At 46.8% G+C, this 26,929-nt stretch overlaps 1 protein-coding gene across 1 annotated transcript in view; it reads right to left on the bottom strand.

Moving 5' to 3' along the window:
* Positions 1–12,014, bottom strand: part of PPFIA1 (PPFI scaffold protein A1) — a 101,801-nt gene extending 89,787 nt beyond the window's left edge. The window contains 2 exon segments of the mRNA XM_078148589.1: positions 9,324–9,587; positions 11,730–12,014. Coding sequence (XP_078004715.1) covers positions 9,324–9,587 — 264 coding nt within the window. The 5' untranslated portion in view covers positions 11,730–12,014.
* Positions 12,015–26,929: the final 14,915 nt, after the last annotated feature.

The raw sequence follows: 26,929 nt of genomic DNA, 5'->3' as shown, positions 1-26,929 counted from the left end.
AAAGATCACCAGATCAGGAGCCACCAGATCCCAGTAAGATTCCCAACTCTGCCACAGATTAGCAGTGTAACCCTAGGCCAATAAGGTAGACTCATCTGTAAAAGGAGTAAAGTAAGACCTGCACTGTCCACCAACAGGTCAGTGGTGCACGGGAAAGAGCCCCAGGCCTAGAGTCAGGAAGACCTCAATTTATACCCATCCTCAGACATGTAGGTGATCACGGGCAAGCCACACTTAACCTGTCTGCCTCAGTTTCATCATCTGTAAAATAGGGATAATAGCACCTCCCTCCCAGGGTTACTGTGAGGGTAAAATGAGATAATTACAAAGTGCTTAGCACAGCGCCCAACACACAGCAGGCATTATATAAATGTGAGCTATTATTACCATTTCATTTACTCACTCTTTGGGAGGAAAGTGGCCTGTAAACTACAAAGCATTCTGGGGAGTTTTGTTTTGAATTGACCTGTGATTTCACTTCCTACCAAGGAGGATCTCCAGCAGCCCAGCAACAGAGACTCAGAGAGGGGCCGGAGGCAGGGACAGGGTAAAGGGCTATCTCAAAGTCAGGACTTCCTCACAGGCATCTCTCTGACTCTTCAAAGTCAACTCTTGATTCCCCGAGTTCCTGTGAATACAGCACAGCATGATGGACATCTGGTGTCCCAGCTGTGCATCTCGGTCATGCAGCACAGGCCAGGGTGCCCTCCCAATGGTTGTTCACAGGCTTCTCTCTCGGGCACGGAAAGATACGTCCATTTTCCAGGTTTCTGGCTTATCACTGGCTACCTCAGGCCAGCGGCACAATCAAAGTGTATGCCAAGATACAAGGACTCTGAGTCAGGAGATCTGTGCTCTGAGCTGCGGTTTTTTTCTAAACTACAGCTTTCCCATCTTTAAAATGGGAGTAATTGTTGGTAAGCATAAATAAACGAGCTGTCATTAGACCGCAAGCTCAATTTAAGTTAAGGAGTGACACTAGTCAAAAAAATGAATGTGTTCACAGGCTTTAAATTAAAAGAGGCTGTGTCCAGAATTCGGGACAGCGAGGTGCTGCCAGTGGCTTTGAGTGCCAGGCCTGGGGTCAGGAAGACTCTTCTTCCTCAGTTCCAATCTGGCCCAGACACTTCCTAGCTGGGTGACCCTGGGCAAGTCACTTAACCCTGCTTGCCTCAGTTTCCTCGCCTGGAAACTGAGCTGGTGACAAGTCATTCCAATGTCTCTGCCAAGAAAATCCAAAATGACGTCACAAAGAGTCAAACATGATTGAAGCAACTGAATAGCAACAAAGCCAGAATGAGGATGATGGTGATACGGCTGCGTTGTCCTGGTCAGGTTTCGTTGGGAGTGCTGTGTTCTGGGCAGGCATCACATCTTAACAACAGTAACAGGCTGGAGGGCCAAACTGAGACATACCCAATGAGGATCTTCTGAAAGAACTCCAGAGATTCAGCCCAGAAAAGAAAAAGGGGAGAGGTGAAGAAATGGGCCTGGACACAAGGGTATTTGAAGAGCTATCAGTCAGATGAAAAAGCCATCAGACCTGCTCTGGCCTGAGAACAGAACTAAGAGCAACGAAGAGAAGAGGCTGGAGGTGAAACAAGCCGCCACCATCTTCTAAAGAGAACTCACTATGCCCTACCCATCCCTCCAGGCAACAGCTTCTACCTTCCCTCCCTCTCACAGCCAAATTCCTAGTCAAACCAACACCTCGACCAAGGTTAGCTGTCCCTCCGTACCAGGAAGGCGATGAAGACACACACACACAACAATGGGAGGAAGAAGGGATGACAGTTGGGGAGGATGGGGGAGAGAGAGGTCAGAGACAGAGTTTGAGCTACACTCTGGAGGAAGGGAGGCAGAGGTGGGGAAGGAGCACGTGCCAGCAGTAAGGGACAATCATGGAGGCTGAGATGGAGGTGGAACAGGGAGCAGCACAAAAGCTGATTTGGCTGAACTGGAGAACGCACCAAGGGGAACGATGCATAACAGGCCATTCGCTGCTGCCCGCCTCACCTCCCACTTCCTTCTCAACTCCTGGCAATACAGCTTTGGCCCCTGGCTCACTCCCACGGTCCCCTCCTTGCTGACCTTTCCACAGCCTCTGACACTGCTGACGCCTCCCTTCTCAACACACTCTCTGCCCTCAGTTTTTGGTCCCTCTCTCTCACGATTGTTATCTTAGCTAGTGGGTCATTTCCCCTAGTTTCCTCCAAAGCAAACATGTACCACCCTAGGTAGGGATGTACTCGAGGGTTTGCTCCTAGACCATCCCCTCTATATACTCTCTCTTAGGATCTCAATCAGCTCCCAGTTTCACCATCATCATGATGCACATGACCTTCCAACCTACATATGCTCCTCTCCCCTCTCTCCTTGGCTACAGGCACATATGCCCCCAACTGCCAGCTGGCCTTCTCCACCTAAATGGCTAATGAGCCCCCCCAACTCAACATGTCCAACACAGAACACCCCTGGACAAACCCCTCCTCCTACTTCCCTGTTTTTGTCAAGAGCAATGCTATTCTTCCAATCACCCTGGCAGGCAAGCTAGGAGTAACCCCTGACTCTTTGATCTTTCTCCCCCCACGTCTCGTCAGCGCCTCCTTTTTACCACGTGTCTCTTATGTCCAAATCGCCTCTCTCCATTTCCCCCCAAAGTTCCCCAGTCCAGGCACTCATTACTTCCCTCTCTTCTGGACTACTATACCTCCTTAACTGGCTGCCCTGCTTCCACCAGGCAGCAGCTGACAAGGTGACATGAACAAAGCCTAGGCTGACCTATCACCTCCCCGCCTGAGTGACTCCATCCTGGTTCTGGGATAACACAAACTCCCGTCTGTCATTAAAAGCCCTTCCCAATCGGCTCCAGCCTAGCCTTCTTTGCTGAGCACATATTACTGGGCCTCACCCATCCTGGCCTCTCTGCTGCTCCCTCTGGAAAGGGGCTGGCCCCCATGCCGCAAATGTTCTCCGTCTCCCAGACCCCCTCAGCTCTAGTGCCCCCTCCTTCAAGAGCCTTCTTGGGATTCCCTCTCCTTCCCCTTGCACCCCAGCCCAATCTCAGTCTATCTCTTTGGGATACAATCTGGATGGACTTACCCACAGACACAGACTCCAAGCACCCTTCAATCCAAACATTCTGGAAAGGAGTATGGAATCTTGCTTATAAAAAGGACTAAAATGTTCATAAACTTTGACTCACTGATCCCGTTGGTAGACATATACTCCAAGAAGGCAAAAAACAAACCAAATAATATACAGCAAACTCTTCATAACAGCCCTTTTTTGTGGCAGCAGAGAGGAAGCAACAAAGCACACGGGCATCAGCTGGGGCACAGATAACAACCTGCAGTAAACAAATGCTGTAGGCAAAAATTTGTTTAAAAAAAAACACCAAATATGAAGGTTCATATGAAATGACTGAGTAAAATAAGCAAAACCAAGAAAACAGCACACACAAGACAAGAAGGCAAAATGGAAATAATGAGCAAGCCTAGAAGAAAAGACAGAAGATCCCCCTTCTTCCCCTCCCTGAAGAGGCGGGGGCTGCGTGCGTGGAATATTACACGCACTGGCACCCTCAGTTCACATGCTGCTTGGCTGAACTGCCTTTTCCCCCCCTTTTTTTTTTTATTGTGATGGCATTGGAAGAATTGTGTGAACCACACATCTTGTGACTCAATTCTGAATTTAGCTCAGTTCCTTTTCTATTCAGTTATGGGACTAGTCCAATTTCTGTCTTGTCAGAAAACTTCATTCAATTACGGGAACTGTGAGAAAACTTGACCGCACTGAACCCAGCCCTACATGATTGGGAAGCTGGATCACCTCTACCTGCTGCTTAGAGGCCCTTACCTCAGGACCAGGAAACCAGTTAGATCTGAAGAGTGATGTCAATTTTCTCACAATTAGACAACTCAAGCAACCGCTATGTCTTATCTGAAAACTTGGTCGGTCAGTTATTAGGTCCTTGTTCTTCTGATTGAATATAGATACTTGGGGGTGTGGGTCGCCACCTCAGTCTTCTGATTTCAGAGAATTGCTCCTGTTTGCCCTCCCTCTCCCAACTTGGAAATGCCCTAATCTTTCCTCCAATTAGAGAACAGATTACCATATTGCATGCCATCTTGGGAAGGGGGGAGAAGAGGAAGGGAGAGAAAACTCAGACCTCAAAATCTTACGGAGGTGAATGTTGAAAACTAGAAATATTAAATAAAAGTTTAAAAAAAGAAAGAAATCAGATTACCCAATCTTGCATCTTGGCTTATATCCTGTTCATTGTTTTCTTTTAGCATATAAAAATCTGTTTCAACATGTATTCAGGGTACAATGCCAAGCTGAGGATGCCTGGTCCCAATCTGTTATGCAATTGGCATGCATTGCTTAATAAATGGATAGGCTCGGAAGCTTGAACCTTTGTCTCCTCAGTCATTTCAGATTTAACCCATCACAACTGTTACAAGGAATAAATAGCTCAATGGAGAAGAGATAAAGAAAAATATATTCAGAAATTAAAGTGATATAAAAAAAACAGCAAAAGAAAAAAGCCTTTTAAAATGTTTTAAAAGACTGCTCTTTGAGAGCTGACAGGGATTGTCTCACTTTTCTCCAAGTATCCCTCATACTGGACACGGTGCCTAACACATTTAAGGCACATGATAAACACTTGCTGAATGATTTAAGAAAGAGCAAAGGGGGAAAAAAAACCTAGTGGAGGAAAAGAAGAGAAAAGAAACTACCCAAGACTCATGGGACATTAGCGGCAATGACCCAACAAAAGGGACAAAAGACAGAGCAGTAATATTGATAGGAGAAGCAGGAGTATCCAGGAAGGGGAAGAGAACAAAAACATCTAGGAGGAAAAAGTGGTTGACAGTGTCACAAACCACAGAGAGATCAAATGAAGAAAATACCACCCAATTTAATAATGACAAGATCAATAGTAAGCCAGAAAGGGACAGTCTGATTGAGTGGTGAAGTCCAGAAGTCAATGGGGGTAAGGAAAAGTCAGGTAAATAATTCTTTTCTAAGAGTTGGCTTTGAAATGGAGGGAAAAAATATCAGCTAAGCCTTTAAAAGCAGGAGGAAACAGAGGGACAAGTGAAGGTTTCTTAAAGAAAGGAGGTAGAATGTTCTTAGGCAAAGGAGGGAGAGAATGAAAAAGAAAAAAGAAGCAACAGAAAAGGGCAGGCTCCAGAAGGAAAAAGGAGTTGACTGCCATCTCACTCAAGGGCAAAAATACTGTTGGCCCTGGCAGAAAGGTACTTCTTCCTGTGAGTCTGGCACAAAAGTGGAAAGAATGGGAACCCAAAGTTTAAAAGACAAATGTTAAAAACTGCTTTTCCATGCAGGTGGGAAATAAGATATACAGGCAGTGGGGTACAGAAATCTATCCTGCCCTACAGGAAAATAAAGAGAAGGGGGAAGGTGATAGAAGAGAGGGCAGATCCATCTTGGGGTGGGGGGAGGAGAGAGATGGGGAGAAAATTAGGAACTCAAAATCTTGTGAAAGTGAATGTTGAAAACTAAAAATAAATAAAAGAGAAAAAAGTGGAAAGAATGGGGGAGATGGACAGGGATGTGTGGTTCAGAATGAAAAAGAGGGTCCATTAATCAATAAATATTTATTAGCCACCTCCCGTGTGCCAGGCATGGTGCTAGGTGTCAAATGCCACACCTAAAAACTCATCACTTCCTGGGTCCTCCCAAGACATTCCCTGGTTCACTCACCACCTTGTTAAACAAGGATGGTGAGGATGGTGAGGATGACAGCATGCATCCCTACAGCACTTTACAAATGTCATCTCATTTAATCAACACGAAAGTCCTGTGAGGTTGGTGCTATCACTATCTCCATTTTACAAGAGAGGAAACTAAGGCTCAGAAATCACTACATGACTGCTCTAGAGTCATCCAGCCAAAAAGTACAAAGGGCAGAATTCACACTCAACCCTTCCTGACTCCAAGTCAAGCGCTGTACCCATTACACCACCAGCTGCTCCTGATGACACTAACAACCAATGTTCTGATACTGTGGCACTCAGCCATACGGTATCTTTCCACACCTGTACTGGATTCATAATTTCACTGGCACCTCCACTGATGCAATCCTGAACCAGTAACATGTAGTATGTTATTTAAGGTACGTAAAAAGATGACTCCCTTGCCCACTAAGAACCTGTTCACTCCCATTTTTCCAAAAAGCCCAAATCCAACAGAGAAGTGACTGATTTCTATCAGCTCCAAGTGAAATGCTCTGTCCAGGGTCACAAAGCTAACGCCAGAGGCAGCCCTGGAACCCAAGTACTCCTAATTCCAAAACCAGCAATCTCTCCACTAAGACAGTCTGCAGTGCGGCACTACACCAACCAAGCTCTGTGGCAAACCATTCATCTTGAGCAACAGCAAGTACAACTGAGCACAACCAAAGACTTTGCCAAGGCAGTGTAATGAAATGGGAGTGACTACATAGGCTCAAGCTTTATATGAATGAGATTCTAACAGAAAACATAAAATCTCATTTTTAAATATGCTTATTATCCATCCTAAATAAAGGATACAGCACTAACAAAAAACTACTGTTGCTAAAAAGGAAAATCCAACGTTTGGTTTATTAGAAGTGACTAAATGCATTAAGGATGGCAATAATTCACTGGTTAATCACTGCCCAAACTGCATAAAAGAACGTTTACCTGGACACATCCAAAGCAAAATGGCCCATCCCAAGGAGAACCCCCTAGGTTGTTCCCGTCACACCACATGTCCGTCTCGGAGGCAAAGAACAGAACGGCAAAGAGACCTTTAAATCTGTTCTATGGCAAACCCCATTATTTTACAGATAACAAAACTACAGCTCATGAGGTGACGTGATGGGCCCGTGTTCCTGCAGCCTGACACATGGACTGGGCTGGAATCCATTTGTGCACTGAGGTACAGATGGAGCATTTCCTGCCCCCCTTGCTCGTCACGTTATTATTCAATATTGCCACTGAAGGCCTTGAAACATCGGCCTAAACATAACAGATCAAGCACAAAAGGAAAAACGGTAGCTTAAAGTTTTACGATTCCAGCCTCCAAGCCCAATTTCCCTCCGGCGTGCCCTGCCTACAGTCTTCCATCCCCAGAAAGAGAGGAGGGACGTCCCAGCTGAGGTGATTACACCAAAGGCAAATTTCTGTCAAGTAAATACTCTTTCTCAGATTACCTTTCATGAGGAAACTAGAGATACCTTCTCACAAGGAAAAGAAAATCCACAATCGAATCCAAGCCGGCTGCCAGAAGTGAAGCTAAGGCAGAGTAAGCACTGCCTGAGGCCCAACACATCCTCCCTGAGGAAGGCTCTCATCTCCACCGTCAGCACCACGGACTGTGACCCATCCTCCCGGCACACTCATTCTTTGAGCACATACTACTACTACTACTACTACTACTACTACTACTACTACTACTACTACTACTACTACTACTACTACTACTACTACTACTACAACTACTACTACTACTACTACTACAACTACTACTACTACTACTACTACTACTACTACAACCAAGCTGCTACTACTACTACTACCACCACCATTTATATAGCACTTACTACATGCCAGGCACTGGGCTACACACTTTATAGATATTATCTCATTTGATCTTCAAAACAATCCTGGGGAGGGTTATCCTCACTTTACAGTTGAGGAAACTAAGGCATATTGAGGCTAAGTTCATTCATTCATTCAATAAGCAAAAGCGCCTAATATGTGCACCAGGCACTGTGCTAAGTGTTAGGAATAAAGAGGCCAAAGACAGTCCCTGCCCTCAAGAAGCACACACTCGAATAAGGACAGGAATACACTAGAATTAAGAGGGGTTGGAGAAGGCTTCCAGTAATAGGTGTGATTTTACTTAGGACTTAACGGAAGCCAGGAAGGTCAGAAGGTGGAACTAAGGAAGAGAATTCCAGGGAGAGAGCCAGACCCCAGAGCTGAAAGTTAGAGGGTCTTGTGTGTGGAACAGCCAGGAGGCCAGCATCACTGGATCAAAGAGTACATGGAGCAGAGTGTAAGGAGACTAGAAAGTCTGGAGAGGGGGAGGCCAGGAAGGGCTCTGGATGGCAAACAGAACACTTTGTATTTGAACCTGCAGGTGATAGGGAGCCACTGGAGTTGATGGAGTAGGGGAGTGACGCAGTTGGACCTGCATTTTAGGAAAATCCCTTTGGTGGCTGAGTGAAGGATGCACTTAAGTGCGGAGAGATCTGGTGCAGGCAGACCCAGCTACTGCAACAATCCAAGTGATGAGGGCCTGGGGGAGGGGAGGAGGGGGATTATCAGGAGAGAAGGGGGCAGATTCCAGAGATGTTACTAAGGTGAAGGCACAGGCCTTGAAGACTGGCCAGGGTCACACAGTTAATGACTATCTGAGGCTGGATTTGAACTCAAGTCTTCCTGACTCTATCCACCTCACCAAAGCACCTGGACATTTACTCCCCACCCACCCTCCTTTTTAGTTTACATTAATTAGGGATTTTTCTAAGCCATTCTACAATTACCATCTTCACAGGAACATCACTTCTGAGACTAGACGTAAAGCTTTCGGTCCTTCCTATTTTAAGCTTTCATTCACGTTCAGAATCTAGCATGCGAACTACTCTAGCTCTGAACAGCTTTAAGTCACAGATCCCCCTTTCCACCTGCAGCTAAAGGAAAATATTCAACAATGGTGCCAACTCTTAGTGCCCTTACCTTCTCTCTGTTAGTCATTTTTGAAGGGCTCCCCTTTAAATCAAGAAGTAGGGGCGCAAAGGGGCTGACTCGGGAACGAGCTATTCCAGGGAACATGTCACCTCCCGAGAGACCACATGTATTTTTACTCAGGTCATCAAGTTTCCAAAGAGAAACAATGAAGGATGGACTTTGTGCACTGGTGACTGAATAACAGCTGAAAACACAAAGCCCAAGCCTGACCGTCATACTGCTATTACCCAAATTCATATGTGCAGAGAAGGCTAGGCACTGGGAAGATCAGGAGAGATCCTTAGGCAGGTACTGCAGTTACCTCTCCCCAGCAGGACAAATGAACACAGAAAGCTGCCCTGTTACAAATGAGGAAGGAGGAATACAGGGATGAGGCATATCTGGGAATTATCAGATAGAAATTTAGGGGCTCATTTGGTTTCACTTCCACTGAGTGGCAGAAAACAGCCTCAAGAAATTACCGCCACACGTGGTCCTCTATAGGCCGTTTCATCGATAATAATAATGCAGATTTCATTTGAAATTTTCTAAGTCACACCAAGCAAAAAACATTTAGGTTAAAAACACCCGTACCTGTGGGAGTGCAGTATTGAGCTGTCTCTGCAAGGAATCTCTTTCGTGGCCAACCTCATGCAACTTTCCCTGCGTCAAGGCAAGCGTTTCTTGAGTCTCTCTAAGCGTGTCTAGAAGACGATCTCTTTCTTCCAACATGGAGACCATCAACTGTTCAAAATGTGAATCAGCATCTGGCTGTAAAGGGGAACCAGAACCATGGCTCCCACCTCCTCCTGGGGGAATTTCAGCCTCACTGATGGTTGGCATCACCTCGCACATCATCTTGAAATAAAAATTCAGGTCATAATCACTAAATGCAATCTTAAGGGTCCAGAAGCAATTCAGAACAATGCACAAACTCGATATATCACCACAAATTACAATGAAAAAGCATATTTTCTTTCTGGCCTTCTTAAGGGTGATGCTGTCTCTAAGTGCTACCCAAGCATAACGTGAACTGGGAAAATCAGAACACGTATCAGACATCTAAAGGCCAAGAGCTCTAACTGAATGAACACAGGAAAGACTCTGGCATGTGCTAAAGCTTGGTCATCACCTTTCATTACAAAAAATAATTTAAAAAACATTTTAAAAGGAAACCTGGTGACTTCTTAAAAAGCAGTATTTTTTCTTCATTGCTGCTTTTTAATAAAATGCTCTTTTATAAACTCATTTTCCTAGTTCCTGGTTTAAAAAAAAATACAAGCCACAAAATATACCTGGCACCCCATCATCTTTCAAGAAGCCAATGGGAACAATTAATCAATAGAATGGACAAATGCTAATCAAGGCTAATACAGGAATATGTACGGGCAACTCCTGTAGAGGACAGGGAGAGCCCCAAGTTCTCACACTGGACTTGGTGAGTACAACAAAAGGAAGCTAAATCATTTAATAGCTGGGAAGGCACTAGGCTCCAGGAGCCACTCAGCCTTACTCATGGGAATGAGCTGCAACACCTGCTAGTGTAGAAATAATCTATCAACATGGCCAGAGAAAACCTGGACAGAACAAAAACGAATGGCAAAATTCCATGAGAATACCTCTCAAATAGATTAAGGGATAAGAAAATATGACTTTTAAGCAAGGTGTGAGGGTGGTTTGTGGAAAGCAGGGAAATCTTGGCTCCTTTAGCCCAGGGCTCCTTGACCTCTCCTGTGCCATAGATTCCATGAACACTGTGAAGCCCTTCTCGGAACAAGGTTTTTAAATGCGTTAAACAAAATATAGAGGAAACCAATTATGCTGAAATACAATGATCAAAATATACATTTTTAAAGTTCCCAGACTCCTGTTTTAGACCATCCCAGTCCCTGAAGATAGCTTTAGTCCAAGAGAAATCTCCAAAGTTCAAAACAGTAAGTTCAAAGTTAAGTGCTTGGTTTCCCCCCCCACCTCCATTTCACACAATAGCCTAAAAGAGTATTAATGGCCTGGAGGCAAGGCTTCAGTTGTATAAACATGATGTGGTGAGGGGGCCACGCTTATCAGTCACTCAATAAACATTAAGCGCCTACTACGTTCCAGGCACCACACAGAAAAATGAACTTCTAGCTGCTCCATCGGTACCAGGAAACGGAAGACAGGTAAAAGAAAAAATATCCCTACTCCCAGCTCAATGATGACAGGTCCTTATTCCTGGCTGAGGCATTAGGAAGAGTGGGAACCGGCCAGAAGGAACAGAAAAGGATCATGTTGAATTACTCGGGATTGCTCCCAAGCCCTCCCGAGGGGGCCCTTCATTAGCGTTGCCCATCATCAGGCAGCTACCGAGTGTCAGATTTAAAATCAGAGACTTCGGCGATGTCAAAGCAGCGTAGCACAGGTCTCCGGGAACACTGCAGGCACTTAATAAATGCTGACTGCTCAAGAAAAGTCCGACCCGGCAGCAGCCGATAGCAGCACTCCAAAGGGGAGGGATCGCGGGGCCCGATCCCCGCTCGGCTCCCTAATGCTGGGGCCGGGACAAGCGGCTCGACCCCTCCGTGCCTCAGTTTCCCTGCGTGGTTTGCCAAGGCACTCTCGAGAGTGTTGGCGAATCCTGGGCCGGCCCGGGGCTTCCTGCAGGCAGAGATGGACTTGCGGGCTGCCTCCGGCTGACCGCCCGCCCCAGGGGCTGGGAGCCTCAGTTTCCCCAGCTATCCCAGTAGCGGGTGGGCCCCCGGAGCTTTCACAAAAGCCTTTTCCAGCAAGGGATGCAAAGTCTCCAGTCAGCCCTGGGACTCAGTTTCCCCCTCTGAAGAACGCGAGAGGTCTGTGCTACAGCCCAGGCTCTCCGGCGCCCAGGGAAGCCCTCCCGGGGGGAGAACCCCACTCGGGGCCAGGTCCCCACTCCTCGGTCCGAGCTTGCATCCCGGCCACGACGAGGAGCTCCCTTCCTGCCGGGGTCCCGGGGCTCCCTCCCCGTCGCCGCCCGTCACTCACCTTGGCTCAGGGCCCGAGCCGGCGCCGGCGCCCAGGAGGAGCCCCCGAGGGTAGCCGAGGCCGCACGGGGCTGAGGAGGAGGCTCGGCGGCCAGGCCGGAGCCCGGGCCCGCTGCCCCGACCCCCGACTCCTGAGGCAAGCCGGCCCGCCCGCCCGCCTGTCCTCCTGCCCGCCTGCCCGCCGCGGCCGGACCCAGGAGCGGCGACAAGGAGGCGGCGGCGGCGGCGGCGGCTGAGGAGGAGGAGCGGCGGGAGCGGGCCGGGCCGGGCCGGGACGCGCGTCATCCGCGTCATCCGAGCGTCATCCGCCGCTGCAGCGGCGTCCTCGCGTCAGCGCCGCTGCGCCGGCGCGCGGACGTCCACGGCTGCGTGGTACGTGAGTTTGCGTGCGCGCGCCTACGTGCGCGCCTCCGCTCGGCTCACTGGGAGAGCCAAAGGAGGAGCCCGAGGCTCCCGGGGATGTACGCGTGCGCGGAACTACCCAGGTGTGCTCTGGGCCAGAAGAGGAAGGGGGATCCACCGTCCTCTACCCCGCCCCCAGGGATGTTACGACAATATGCCCCTGCGCCTGCGCCAAAAGACTCACGCTTGCTTTGGGAAAGGAGAGGGAAAGGGAGGCTCTGGGACGCCCGGACTATACGCCTGCGCGGAACGACCGCGGCGTGCTGTGACCTGGTGAGGAGAGAGTCCGGGAGCGTCTGCCGATGTGCGCGTGCGCCAGCAAACTCACAGTCCGCTCTGAGGGAGGCGGGAAGAGGAAGGAGTGAGCGAAGAGCCTCCTGGAGACCAGGAGAAAAAAAGATACAGAAAGAAAGAATTTGAGATAATAAGAAAAAGAAAGAGGGAGGAAGTTAGAGGGAGAGAGAAGGAAAGAGAAAAAGAAAGGAGCAAGAGGGACGCAAAGCGGGAGACAAGGAGAGGGAGACGTGAGGAGAGAGGCAAAAGGAGGAGAAATGGGGAAAGATGGAAACCAAGGGGAAAAGAAAGAGAAAGAGGCAGAGAGGGAGGAGGGAAAGGGAAGACAGACCGAGAGGAAGGAGGGAGATGAAGAGACTGAGAGTGGGAAGGAGGGAAGGAGACAGGGAGAAAGGAAGGAGCAGGAAGAGGAAAAGCAGAGGCAGCGCGGCAGATGGAGAGGGAAAGGGAAGGAAGGAAGGAAGAAGAGATGGGAAGAAGCTGGGCCTGAGGCTTCTGGAAAGAGGCAAAAAGGGAGAAACAAGAAAAGGAAGGCTGGCAAGGAACGGGATAGAGAGGGGGGAAAGAATCAGGGAATAAATTCACGAGTTCATCAAAAGGCTACTGGAAAGACCCTGCCCTCAAGGACCTGGGGCCACGTGTGCTTCTCAGTTTCGGTCGGTTAACCAAGCAAATCCAGCATTAACTCCGTTTTGTAGGGAAGAACCAAGTGATGGCCGGATTCCAAGCCTGCTCTCCACCTCAAATGCAGTTTTCCGCTAGTGGAGGGTGGGATCAGAGGAGGAAGGGAGGAGAAGGATGACTGTTGATATCAGTCAGAGCCTTTCACTCTGCTTTCTGATCCATGACTGGAAGCATTGGAGACCCATTCCAGCCCAGTGCTGGCGCTCAGCCTGTTTTCTGCCTCTCCCAAAGGGTAGCTCAGGACTCCCTTTTGGCCTGATGAGAGGAAATGAAAGATGAAACACCTAACAGTCGTAGAATTGGGAGGATTCTACAGGCCCTACAGCCAGGCCCCAATTAGTGTGAACAATGAACCCCTTTGAAGAAGTCACCTGTTTTCAAATTTACACTAAATGTGATAATTATGGTAAATGTTTCCTTTGGAAACATGAAGTCAAATTTGAATAATGGGACCGCTTAGGGGGACTTTATAGTAATTTATAATAAGCAGAAGCTGACTTACTCAAGGTTCTCAGGGCAAACCTTGAGCTGTAAGCACTGCTCCACACTACCTACCCTACCTATCTCTACGCTAAGGAGAATTAAAAATTAGGTTGAGCCCCCTGCCTGCTGTCTTTTCATTCTTGTCTGGCTATAGCGGGGCTCCGCTTAATATACACTAGAGAAGCCTCAGCTGGTGGGGGAAGCTTAGCTAATTCTACTATGTAAATCATAGTATCATGGACAGAGCTGGGATACAGATAGGATTTATGGATAGGAAAACTGAGGCCCAGAAAGGATTTACACAGTGTCCATCACACCAACAGCTCTTTCTTCGTCTGGATATTTTCTGGTCTTTGTCTCACTCCTCCTTCTGACATGGGAGACACAGATGGAAAGAGCCCTGATTCCAATCCTGCCTCATGTTTAACGCTGCTGTGACCTGGAGCAAGTCACCACCTCTCCCGGCTTCAGCGTCTTCTTTAAAATGAAAAGTTTGGCTAGGTGGCTTCTGAGATCCTCCTCACACTTTTGGATCTGCCACCCTACGACTCCATGGCCTCAAGCTCCACTTCCTGCTCCCCCATTAGTGTAAGAGCCTGGAGGGCACAGCCCAGCATCCTAGTTATCTTTGCAGTGGAAGGTGCTAGCACCTTGCTGCCTGCACACAGCAGGTGCTTGGTAAATGTCTGTTAATGGATGAATTTAGTAAATAGCAAAGCCAGGTCTCTGAATTTCCAAACTGGTTGTCTTCCAACTACAGAGCTATCTAGGCATTGCTTGGGGGTAGTGTAAAGCAATTCAATCTAGTCAATCAATCACCATTCATTTAACACCTTCCCTATGCCAGCCACTCTAAGCTAGAGGAGATACAAAAAGAGGAAAAAGAAAGCCCCCTGCCCTCAGGGAGCTCACAATCTAGTGAGATAAACAACTATTAAATGCCTACTATGCTGCCAAGTTCAAGCCACTTGATGATACAAATTTTAAAAGTCTTTCCCCTTAAAGAGTTTACACCATCCTTGGGGTTAGGAGGATAATTTGTAACAAAATAGTGAAAGATTAAAGACAACATAGATTCCTGAACAGCACTGAGGGGAGGGGACCGAGGCTCAGCAAAGGTCTGCTGTCAAAAACAGGCCCCTGAGCTGATCCTGCAAAGAGGCCAAGTTGGGGGGGCAGCTAGGTGGTACAGCGGATGGAGTTCTGGCCTTGGAGTCAGGAGGACCTGAGTTCAAATATGGCCTCAGATGCTTGACACTTGGCGGAGAAGAAGACAACAAAGTCAAAGCTCCTACATCCAAAGCCTCCTAGAAAAATATAAATCAGTCCCAGGCCTTGGAAGAGCTCAAAAAGGATTCTGAGAAGCAAGTAAGAAAAGTAGAGGAAAAACTGGGAAGAGAAATGAGAGTGGCGCAAGAAAATCATAAAAAACAAATCAACAGCTTGCTAAAGGAGACCCCAAAAAAATACTGAAGAAAATAACACCTTAAAAAATAGCCTAACCCAAATGGCAAAAGAGGTCCAAAAAGCCAATGAGAAGAATGCCCCAAAAAGCAAAACTGGACAAATGGAAAAGGAATTACAAAAGGTTACTGAAGAAAATACTTCCTTAAACATTAGAATAGAGCAATTGGAAGCTAGTGACTTTATAAGAAATCAAGACACAGACGCTTGACAGCTGTGTGATTCTGGGCAAGTCACTTAACCCTGATTGCCTCACCAAAAAAAAAAAAAAAAAAGAGGCCAAGGTGAATGGGGTGGGGGGGGAGGAAGTGAGGAGATACAGCCTCCTGGGCCTGCATAGGCATGAACATTGGAGAGGGAATGTTGAGTTCAGTCAACAGCACAAGTCTCAGTTTGACCTGACGGTAAGTGTGTGAACAAGAGTAATATGAGATGATGTCCAAAAGACATCGAGGCCACGTTGGTGAATGCCAGGATGAAGGTTTTGTATTTTATCCTGGAGATAATGGGAAGCCACTGATGATTTTTGATTGGAGGATGTTGGTGGTATGGTCAAATCTGTGATGGGAATATTAACTTAGCTGCCATTTTGGAGGATGGAAAGGGTGGAGATAGAAAGGCAGGTGACCCATGAGGTGGTTGTAATCTTCCCAATGAGAAATGCTAAGGGCCTGAACTGTCTAGTGGTGATGGGAATGATGGGGTGAGATGTTGAGGAAAGAGGACTGACCAGACTTTACAACTGATTGGATAAAGAAGTGAGTTGAGTCAAGGAGGACTCCAAGGTGGCACCCCTGGGTGATTGGGAGGATGGAAAGGGGAGGAGATGGGGGCTTCTAGGAAATACAATCGTTCTATTTTGGATGTGTCACAAATGAGATGCTGATGAGACAGCAGGTGTAGATGTGTATCAGGCAGACTGCAGTTAAGAAGACAGCTTAGGGCTGGGTATATAAATTTGGGATTCCTCTGACTAAAGATTTCAGCAGAACTCTCCAGAAGCCCAGGGAAGAGGCTGATTGGTATAAGTGACTAGAGAGCCTGTCTTCAAGTCAGGAAGACCTAAGTTCAAATTCTACCTCCGATAGATATTGACTGTGGGACCGTAGGCCAGTCACTTAACCTCTGAGTGCCTCTTGGCAACTCTATTAGTTGTGGAGAAGGTGCCACCCTAAATGCGTGGACTAAGTTGCTTCATGTAGACATTCCCTACCTGCAGAGATGAAACCATTGTCCTTTCCCTTTGGGAGCTGATGGGCTTTTAAGGAGAATGTTGAGAGAATAGGAATCCCAGGACAGAGCCTTATGGGGACAGAGCCAGAAGATCGGCCTTCAAAGGAGAAGGAAGAGCATGTTGTTTCTTGTTGTGCCCTGTTAGATTGTAAGCTCCTAGGGCAGGGATTGTCTTTTGCCTTTTTTTGTATCCTGAGGGCTTAGCATAGTGCACATAGCAGGCACTTAATAAATGTTTATCGATTGATAATTTTGTGGTTAGATAGGAGAGTCAAGATAGAATAATATTACTTAAGCCAAAGGAGAACAGGAATCAGGAAGGGGTGAATGACTGTCAAAAGTGGCAAGGAGGTAAAAAAGGATGAAGGGAGCTGATGGGGGTAGGGGGAGCATTGAATTTAGCAGTTGAGATCCTCGAGAGATAAGGAAAAGGAGAAAAAAAGAGATAAAGAGAAAAGGAGGAGGAGGAGGGAGAGAGACAGACAGAGACAGAGAGAAGAGGAGAGGAGCAGGAGAGATGAAAGATCGCAGTTTCAGTCAAATGGTGTGGTCTAAAAACTAAACTACAAATGGTTGAGGAGCAAGTGGGCAGTGAGGTTGGAGAGGTGCGTAATACAGACACTTGCTCCGTTAGAAGTTTGACCAAATTGGAAGATATAGGCTGATAGTTGGAAGACCTGGAAAGTTCAAGGAGCATTAATACTTGTGGGAGGGCTTTAGATGGGCCCTGGGGTACCCAAGAATGAAAAGCAAGGAGCTTACTTTTGAAAGGAAATGATAAAATGAGGTATCTCCCTCTTCTAACTCTCCAGAGACTCTCAATCCAGAACCTGAGGTGGAAAAGAACTTTCCAGCCCCCTGAGGGAGAAACTTCTTAAAACCATCAAATCTTATCAACAAATCACTTTCACTAAGCACTTGCCTCCCTTTGGGAAAGGGATAAGCATTACGGTGATGCATCCAAAACAAAAGTCATCCTCTTCCCCTTAACCTCCTCTTCTACCTTTCCCTCCTCTTCCCACTTAACCTCCCCTACTCAGCACCTTCCTCCCAGACCATCAGGCACACATAGGAGTCATCCTGGACTCCTCACCATCTCTCACCCCCATATCCAAGATGGTGCCAAGGCCTGTCAATTTCACCTTTGCAACATCTCTCAAATGCTCTCCCTTCTCTCCTGGACATTGCTCCAAGCCTGATAACCGCCCGAGCTGGTCACTTCATATGGATGAGTGCAATAGCTGCTGGGGAGGGAGAGGTCTTGCCTTCCCCAAGTTTCTTGCCCCTCCCTCCTAATTCAGCCACTGAAGTGATTTTCCTAAAACGCAGGTCTGACGGAGTCACTTCCTTACTCAATAAACTCAAGTGGTTTCCTGTTGCCTCCAGGATCAAATACAAAATGCCCTGTTTGGCCTTCTAACTGCCCCTCCTACCTTTCCAGTCTTTTCACTCCTTGCTCCCTGCCACATTCTCTTCCATCCAGTGCTATCTGGAGGTCCCACAAAGAGCACCCTCCACCTGTTGGATCCAGGCATTTTTTCTTGCTGTCCACAGTGCTTGGAATGCTCTCCCTCTAACTCCACCTCCGCCTTTCCTGGCTTCCTTTAAGTCCTAGCTAAAACCCCATCTGCTACAGGAATCTGTCCCAATACCTCTTAATTCTAGTGTCTTCCTTCTCTAATTTATTATTTATCCTGTGGGACAGCTAGGTGGTGCAGTGGGTGGAGCACTGGACTTGGAGTCAGGAAGATTCATCTTCCTGAGTTCAGAGCCAGCCTCAGATACTAGCTCTGTGACCCTAGGCAAATCACTTCCCTCTGTTTGCCTCAGTTTCCTCAGCTGTAAAATGAACTGGAAGAGGACATGGCAAACCATTCCAGTATCTCTGCCAAGAAAATCTCAAATGGGATCACAAAGAGTTGGACAAGACTGAACAACAATTTATCCCGTATGTAACTTGTTTGTAGATATGTTTGCTTGTTGTCACAATATATTATGAGCTCCTTGAAGGCAGGGGCTTCTTTTGCCTCTTTTTGCTTAGCACAGTGCCTGGTACATGGTAAATGCTTAATATGTGTATATCGATTGATTAATTCCATGAGGGAAAGGGAGAGGGAGTAAACCTACTATGTGCCAAGCACTTTTGTTGCAAATATGATCTCATTTGTTCACCCTCTCCTCCTGGATACTCTCTTCTCTCTAGTCTCCTTTGCTGGATCTTCCTCCAAGTCGTGCCCCCTAACCAGAGGTACCCCTCCCGCTTCTGTCCTGGGCCTTCTGCTCTCCCCCCTCTCCACCATTTCACTCGGTGATCTCATCAGCTCCGTTACCATGTCTAAGCTGATGATCCTTCAATCGACCTTTGCTGCCCCAGCCTCTCTGATGACCTCCAAATTCGCATCTCCAAGTGCCTTTCTAACATCTCGAACTGGATGTCAGATAGACAGCTTAAAGTCCAAAATGAAATTCAGTGTCTTTTCTCCTAGATCCTTCCCATCCTCCCAGTCCCCCAGGCTCCCAACCTAGGAGTCATTCTGGACTCTTTACTCACCTCCCAGATCCAAGATGGTACCAAAGCCTGTAAATTTCACCTTTGCAGCAGATCTCCAATGTATCCCTTTCTCTCCTCTGACACTGCCACCACCTCACAACTGGACTATGGCCACAGCTGCTGGGGCTCTACCTGCCTCTCCCCACTCCGGTCCATTCTCCATTAGACCACAAACGGGATTTTCCTAAAATGCAAGTTTAACCCTGTCCCCCACCCCCGCTCAATAAACTCCAGCGGTTCCCTTTCACCTCCAGGATCAAATACAAAATGCTCTGTTTGGCATTCGAAGCCTTTCCTAACCTGCTCCCCTCCTACCTTTCCAGTCTCCTTATATTGCATTGCCCGATGTGTTCCCTCTGATCTGGTGACACGGGCCTCCTGGCTGTTCTCAGAACAGGACATTTCACCTCTTGGATCTAGGCATTTCCTCTGACTACCTCCCATGCCCGAAGGCTCGCACAGCTGAACTCTGCCAGGGCCTTCCCTGGATTTCTTAAAATCCTATCTTCTACAGGAAGCCCCTCCCAACTGCTCTTGATTCCAGAGTCTTCCCTGGGTTGATTACTTACTGTTGATCCTGTGTATGGTGTATTTGTATATATTTGTTTACTTCTTCTCTCCCCCATTAGATTGGGAGCTCCCTGAGGGCAAGAACAGTCTTTCATGTCTTTTTATATTTCAGCACTTAGCACATTCTGAATAAATGTTTATTGACTATTAACTTTTTAATAGACAGCAAAAAAAAAAAAGTCACCCAAGCGGCTCTAGCCAGCCGGATTAATGAATGGGCAGATACACAGACAGATGAACAGTTAGAAACATTTTTGTTTCAATACTTCTGTTAAGGATGTGAAATAAACCATCATTCATTCCTTCCACAAACATTGATTAAATACCTCCTACTAGCAAGTCGTGCTAGTCACCAGCTACAAGAGGAAGTTTAGCTCTGATCCAGTGCCTTCCCTCATGGAACTCACAGTCTAATAGAGAGCTAGGAAACATGTACAAACAGCAACTTCAGTAGCTCCAGGCCTTGAGGCCTGGGTTGGGTCATCCACTAATATATGGGTATATGTGCATGCATATTCTATCTTGCCAGATCCCAGGCGCTTTGGAGCTCCATGCCATCATCCCCCTCTGTCCCTCTGACCAGAAGCCATGAATTCCAAGGCTGGGAGTTTAGACAGGGAGCTCAGCTTGGGGGAGTGTGACCCAGTAAATCTCCTGTGCCCCCAAGCTCCTCTTTGGCACAGTCTGTCTTTCCTTTTTCTATACTTGTATCCCCAGTGCTTAGCGCCTCTGGTGGGAGGGCTGCCAAGCCCTTCTCCAGGCTGCTCATTCAATACCTTTGGTGTGCACCTTCACCAGTTCTCACCTGTGGCTCCAAGAAGCCCTCGCATGTGCAGTGACCACACCCTGGTAGAAACCATCTTGGCAGACAGGCTAAATCAGGTTGAGGGTAACCAATAGGTCTCCAGCCCATTGGTGAGTAAAGGGGGTGTCTCCCCCAAGCATGTGAAGACTTCCCCAGTGAGCAGATAAGAACAATTTGTTCTGACGGCCAAGAAGGTGGCTAAAGCAGGCACTGTGGAGCATTCTGAGCTTGGTCAGACATCAGAGATGCCAATGCATCCTGGGCCATCGCTTGTCATCTTGACTTTTGTCTTGCCACTGGACTTAGCTGACTGGAAAAGAAAGTGAGGCTGATGACTTTGTACAGCTCTGCCTCACTTAAACCAGATTCACACATGAATTGAGATATCATCCCAGGATATCATTGGTCCTCTTTGAAAATTCAGGACAAACAACAGGGACTAATGCTTATATTTCTTGTTTCAGTTATGTCCAACTCTTTGTGATCTCATTTGGGATTTTCTGGGCAGAGATGCTGTAGTGGTTTGCCATTTCTTTCTCCGGTTCATTTTACAGCTGAGGAAACTCAGGCAAACAGGGTGAAGTGACTTGCCCAGGGTCACAGAGCTAGTAAGGGTCTGAAGATGGATTTGAACTCAGGAAGATGAGTCTTCCTGTAGTTAGGACCAGCACTCTACCCACAACACCACCTAGCCACCCCAAGCTAAGGGTTACCCCTCTCCATTAAGAGGGACCAAGGAAGTTGCTTTTATTCTGAAAGTCTTATCTCCCTAGACCAGAAATACTTAGTGTGTGCCCAACCTGGCAGTATTGGGGGGAGGGGGAGAGTTGCATGCCTTCTCCTTGCGCACACACACACACACACACACACACACACACACCCATTCTCTCTCTCTACCTTCAGCTCTCATAGTAGCTCTCCTCCTCTCCTCAAGGGCGGTCCAGACGTCAGATCCTATATATCAGTGCCTTTCATGGCACCATGTGGATGTATAACCTCCTCGGTACATGTACACCTTATACCCATGTCTAAGGTTCCTTTCAGTTCTAAATCTAGACTCCTAAAGTCCTAGAAGTTAGCTCCCAAATTCATTGGCCAGTAACCAACCTGGTAATGAACCTCTCTAAGCTTAACTACGCTGGCCCTCAGATACTAACACCCACGTTGAGAGGACGGCCACTGTAGAAAGGGTGTGTGGGGAACTAAGAGCCCCAGCCAGCTTTCTCCCACTTCCCTCCATGCTGGCATTGCCCAGTGAGTGGGTCCCCTGTGAGTCGTCCTCAGTTTTCTGATAGTGAACAAGTGTTCAGCATGTCCTATGTATACGCGTGAAACCAGCAGTGCACTGGTAAATGTTTAACACCCAGCAAGGGTGTTTACATAAATTTGTGATTGAGCTTCTAGACATGTTCAATGTGTCCCTCAGAAGGAGCTGTTATCTTTTAAAACATTAGCTTTTAATCTTGTTGTGGGGTGGAGTAGACACTTTTTTTTTTTGAGCAGACACAGCCACACTACAGTCCAAAGCCTTTCCTCCTCAGAAGGCTTAAATAGAGCTGAGGGGAAAAGCTGCTCTAAGACCCTCCTCAACAAACATTTATTAAGCCTATTATGTCCTGGCCTGGCTAAGAGTTAGGGATAAAAAACGAGAAAGAAATAGTCCCTGCCCTGAGGGAGACAAAATCAAAGCAGATTCCTTAAAGAGGCTCTCTCTCTCTCTCTCTCTCTCTCTCTCTCTCTCTCTCCTCTCTCTCTCTCTCTCTCTCTCTCTCTCTCTCTCTCTCTCTCCCCCCCCCCCTCTCTCCCCCCTCTCCCTCATCCCTCTCTCTCAGCACCCCACAGGGCCTGCTTCAGCTGCCTTCACATTGTTTCACCCATTCTGCTAGGGGAAGTCTTCACATGCTTGGGGTAGACACCCTCCTAACTCACTGATGGGCTGGAGGCCTGCTGGTTACCCCTAGCCTGGTTTAAGCCCATCTGCCTAGACGGGGTGTAGCCACCACACATGCTATGGTCTCCTGGAGCCACAGGTAAGAGTTACAGGGGAGAATTGGGTGAAGGTGGACAGCAAAAGTGGATGAGCGGCCCTCCTGCCAGAGGGGTTTTTCTACTCTGAACACTCCACACACAGTACAATGAGGTACGATAAAGCTGTCAGGGAGGGGCTATCATCACTATTCACAGAAAAAAAGGAAACTGAGTCTGAGAGAGAGTAGGTGACTTGGCCAGGGTCCCATTGTGAGGAGATGTCTGAGGCAGGATGAGTTCCTGGCTCCAAATCCAGCTCTCTTGGAGACGTTTGAAGAGATGTCATGGGGGGAGGGAGGGGTTGGCTATTTGCTGGAAGTCTATCCACCTAATATCATCAGCCTGGAGAAGGAAAGGATCCTTGAGGTCTTCTAATCCCTCATTTTATAGCTGAGGAAGCTGAGGCCCCAGGAGTGAAGTGATCCACCCAAGGTCATGCAGAAAGAAGTCAGTGGCAAGTCTTGACTTGAACCCAGACTTTCTGAGCCCACACACATCCGGTTTTCACTGCCCTACATTGCCATCACTAAGATAGCTCTTTGAGCACAGAGACTGGTTGGGTTGGGGGGGGGGGCGGGGAAGGAGTTGTTCTTTGTATCATCCCCAACGTCTAGTACTTTGTCTAGAACATAAGAATGTAGTAAATGTTTATGAAATTGAACTAAACAAATGTAATGAAACCTTCCTCATTTAAGAAATAAGCATAAATTCAAATGCACAAAGTGGCTGAGTGGGAAGAGGAGAGACATCTGCGCTGTGCTCTGGGGAGCTGCGCCAGCTGACTTCATTCATAGAAAGGAGAGGAGCCATGCAGTCTGGGTTGGGGGGTAGGCTCTGGTATGTGCTCCCTGCTAAAAATCCCACTCACCCACCATACCCAAGCCCCTGAAAGCCCTATTTATAGTGGGCAATTGTTCTGCATTTTAGGATTGGGCTGGACCTGAACACCTGAAAGCTATTTATGTGGAATATGTCATTCCCAAGCATACCTAAAGTCACTACAAGTTTTAGCAAAGCCTTTTTACCATAGAGAAAAGGAGAAGGGGAAGTATAGGGTCTCTAACACATAATCTCAACTCAAGGGAAAATAATGTGCACCAGGATAGAAGTCGAAGTTGGAGGAGGAGGGGAAAGGAGTGGCAAGAAGGCAAGGCAGTCTATAGCCCCTCAGTGCCCCTTGAACCCCCCACCCCTGAGCTGCCTACCTGCTTGTTGCTTCTCATTCACATTGGAAATTATAGAAGTAGCATCATTCTACCTAACATGGTCGAGCTAGAGCTGAAAAGTTTGAGGGAGTAAGCAGTTGAAAAGCCCATTTTAGGACCCCAGATTTAGGACTACAAGGGACCTTTGAGGTCACTTAGTCCAGCCTCCTCATATTACAGAGAAAGAAGCTGCAAAGCAGAGAGAGGCCTTTTCCAAGGATGACCAGGCAATGAGAGGCAACATTTGGATTGGAACCCAGGAACTCTCTCTACTTCTCTTTCCACTGTACTGAGCGGCTGACCTCATGCCTCTCAGGTCATTTCACACATTCCTCCAATGAATCCTCCCCTCTAAGTCTTGAAACTAGTAAAGAAATGTTCAATAATGAGTTGAGTGTTCAATATGTAGTATGTATGATACCTATGCTTGTTTCTGTCCTCACAAGCACTGGCAGCCATCTGATTTCTCTTTTCCTACACCTGTCTTCTCCCCATCCCGTATGCAAGCCTTGAACCTCACACTCTGGCACCAACTCCTCTCCCCATCGGGCATTTTGAATTTAGCTGTACCCCATCAGAAGGGCCATTGCTGGCTCTCGTGGACCCTGCGCTGAGATTCTCCTTGTTGTTGTTGCTTTCTTTTCTTTTCTTTTCTTTTTTTTGGCTAGGCAATGGGGTTAAGTGACTTGCCCAGGGTCACACAACTAGGAAGTATCAAGTGTCTGAGCTGAGATTTGAACTCAGGTCCTCCTGACTTCAGGGCAGGTGCTCTATCCAATGTACCACCTAACTGCCCCTGTGCTGAGATTCTTAAGTGAGACTGAAGGTAGTGTGGTATGAGTAAGACATGAGCCAAATTTAAGCTTTAAGTAATTTTTAATTTAAACAATTACTTAAAATAAATAAGTTTTAACTCTAGAAGTAGACTGAACATAATAAGAAATGGAAAATACCGAATCTCATCTAACAATTAACTGCTGGGCCCAAAGGACTAGGGCACTGTGTCCTGTTGGTCTCCACTCAGAAGTTTCTCTGCTCTACACCACACTGAGCTCAGTCTTAGTGGCCTCTGACCACTGAAAAGAAGGCTCAATGTGGCTCATTAATCGACTGTGGGACAGATATTTTTTGGTGTACAGAAAAGAAATACTTGGTAGAAAATGTTCTCACTAGCCCATATCGACAAGATTTCGGCGGTTAGCAACTTAGACTTTATAACTAGTGTTAAATTTTACTTAGAGGCTCAGTCTTAAAACCATAAAAACATCAAACATTTGGCAGTACTGCTGAATCAAAACCTGACATTTCCTGTCCTTGCTGGGTCTGCATTTTCTAGGGAGCCCGGCCAGGCCTTGGGCTCACTCTCTTGCTGGTGGCCATCTTCCCTTGCCACCACTAGTCATCACCAGCTGATGGACCCAGGATTTCCGTCTTCTCAATTTTACTAAGTTGACACCTAAAAAAGACATATCCATCTGATGATCTCCATTCAGTCCCCTATGATAAGGCAAAGAAACAGAGCAAAAGAGGCAGCATAGGCCCAGATCAGGCCATGTTGGCCAGGTCCTCTATTCTATGGCCATGTAGCAGTAGTTGCCATGCTCCTAGAATGGGTGGAAGGCTAAGACTAGAGCCTTCTCTTCAGGGATAGACTCAAGGAGTCCTAATAATCCATAGCTGGGAAGAAGGGTGAGATCAAATTCAGGTCACTTCCTTTGAAAGATCCCTGATACCAGTGGCCAATCAGGGATTGCTTCATCTTCCCTATCGTCCTAGAGTCCTTCAGTGCCAGCTGGAAGCAGCATCAGTACTCCACACCCATAGTCTCTCACCTTTGCCAAGAAGGTACATTGTCTCTACTCTTCTACAGATCTCATATAACTTTCAGTTTGGGTTTTCGGGGTGTGAGGTCATTATTTCCACTTACATTGTCGCAGTCACCTTGTGTATTTATTTTCCTGGGTCTACTTCCTTCATTCAATGTCATTCAACATCGACAATTTCCGTCTTTTACCAATTTTCTAGGTAGGAAGTGAAATCCCCAAATTGTTTTGATTTACATTTTTCTTCTGATTAATGATTTAGAAAAATCATCTGGTTGAGAAGAGTTTACAATTCTTTGGAGAACAGTTTGCTTGTATCCTTTATCGGTGGGGAATGGCTCTTGGCCTTATGTATTTGTGTTAGTTTTCTGTATCTCTTGGACATAACAGATAATGGATGCAAATATTTTATATTTTCCCCCAATTGTTAGCCATCTGTTTCTGGCTCCATTGCTCCTACTTATGTAAACACTTTTCAACTTCATGTAGTCAAAATTTTCTATTTTATCTTTTGTGATCTTCTGTATCCCTTGTTTGGTTACAATCTTTCCCCTAACCATAGTCATGGTAAGTACCTGATCTGTTCTGTTTTGATTTTTTTAATATTCAGGTTCCATAATCTACTTCTTTTTTTTTTCTTGATGTATCTTTTTAAATTTATTTTTATTTTTTTAACTTTTGTTTTTAAAAGTTTGGGTTCTCCTCCCTCCCTCCCTCCATATCTATTTCAAGCATATTGGGGTAAAAACATCCCTCGTTACAGATTGACTTGCTTCCTAAGTTTACAATCCTACGTAAATGTAAACTATTATTATTATTATTATTATTGTCCAAATTCTTCCTTTGGGATGAGTACAATTGTACAGGTCCTATTTCCGGTCCTTGAGAGTTTGAGATGAAGTATAGAAGAAGCTCTCTTGTCTCCCCTGAGTCAAAGGTTATGGGATAAAATTACAGCAACCACATGTCTGGGATCTTTAGGACTGCCCAGATTTCAAGAGAAGCAAGTCTGCTTTTAGGGAGGCTTTGGAGCAGAGATATCTTCGGTCAGTCCAATATTCCCTGATCTTGGCCTCAGAGAATATGGTTTAATGAATTGACTATCCCTTTCCAGCCGTATTTTCCAGGGCACTCAGATGATATATTGGTCCTAAACATAGCAAGTGCTTTCAATTCGATCCAACCAGCTTATTAGTAACTGCCTTCTTTATGCCAGGTGCTGTGTTCTAGGTATCTGAAATACAAAGACAATAGTCAAACAATCCCATCTTTTTAGGGTCTTACCTTTGGAGGCAAGTGTTATGCTGTGGGGAGAGCATTAGGTTTGGGGATGAAGGGACCTGGGTTCAAATTCTAGCTGCCTTTGGCGAAGCTACTTTGCTTTTCTTGGCCTGTTTCCTCATAGATAAAATTAGGGGGTTGCACTAATTGACCACCTCAGCATGGTCCCTCCCTGCTCTAGACTGGTGATCCTTTGAGCCTCGGCTCTCCTTTTGTGTAACCCGTCCTACTGGGAGGAATATAATGTGGAAGCAGAGAAACCAGTCCCTGATTGTTCCAAGAGGAAGAAGATAGCATGGATAGCACTAGGCATCCAGAAAGCCTGCCTGTAGGAGGTGGTCATCCAGCTGCGCTTGGAAGGGTTCTGTGAGGTGGAAG

Source organism: Phascolarctos cinereus, unplaced genomic scaffold (assembly GCF_003287225.1).
Source record: "Phascolarctos cinereus isolate Bilbo 61053 unplaced genomic scaffold, phaCin_HiC Scaffold_9;HRSCAF=440, whole genome shotgun sequence".
Classification (NCBI taxonomy): domain Eukaryota; kingdom Metazoa; phylum Chordata; class Mammalia; order Diprotodontia; family Phascolarctidae; genus Phascolarctos; species Phascolarctos cinereus.
The sequence above is the reverse complement of the archived record's forward strand: the minus strand, read 5'-3'. Positions and strand labels throughout refer to the sequence as shown.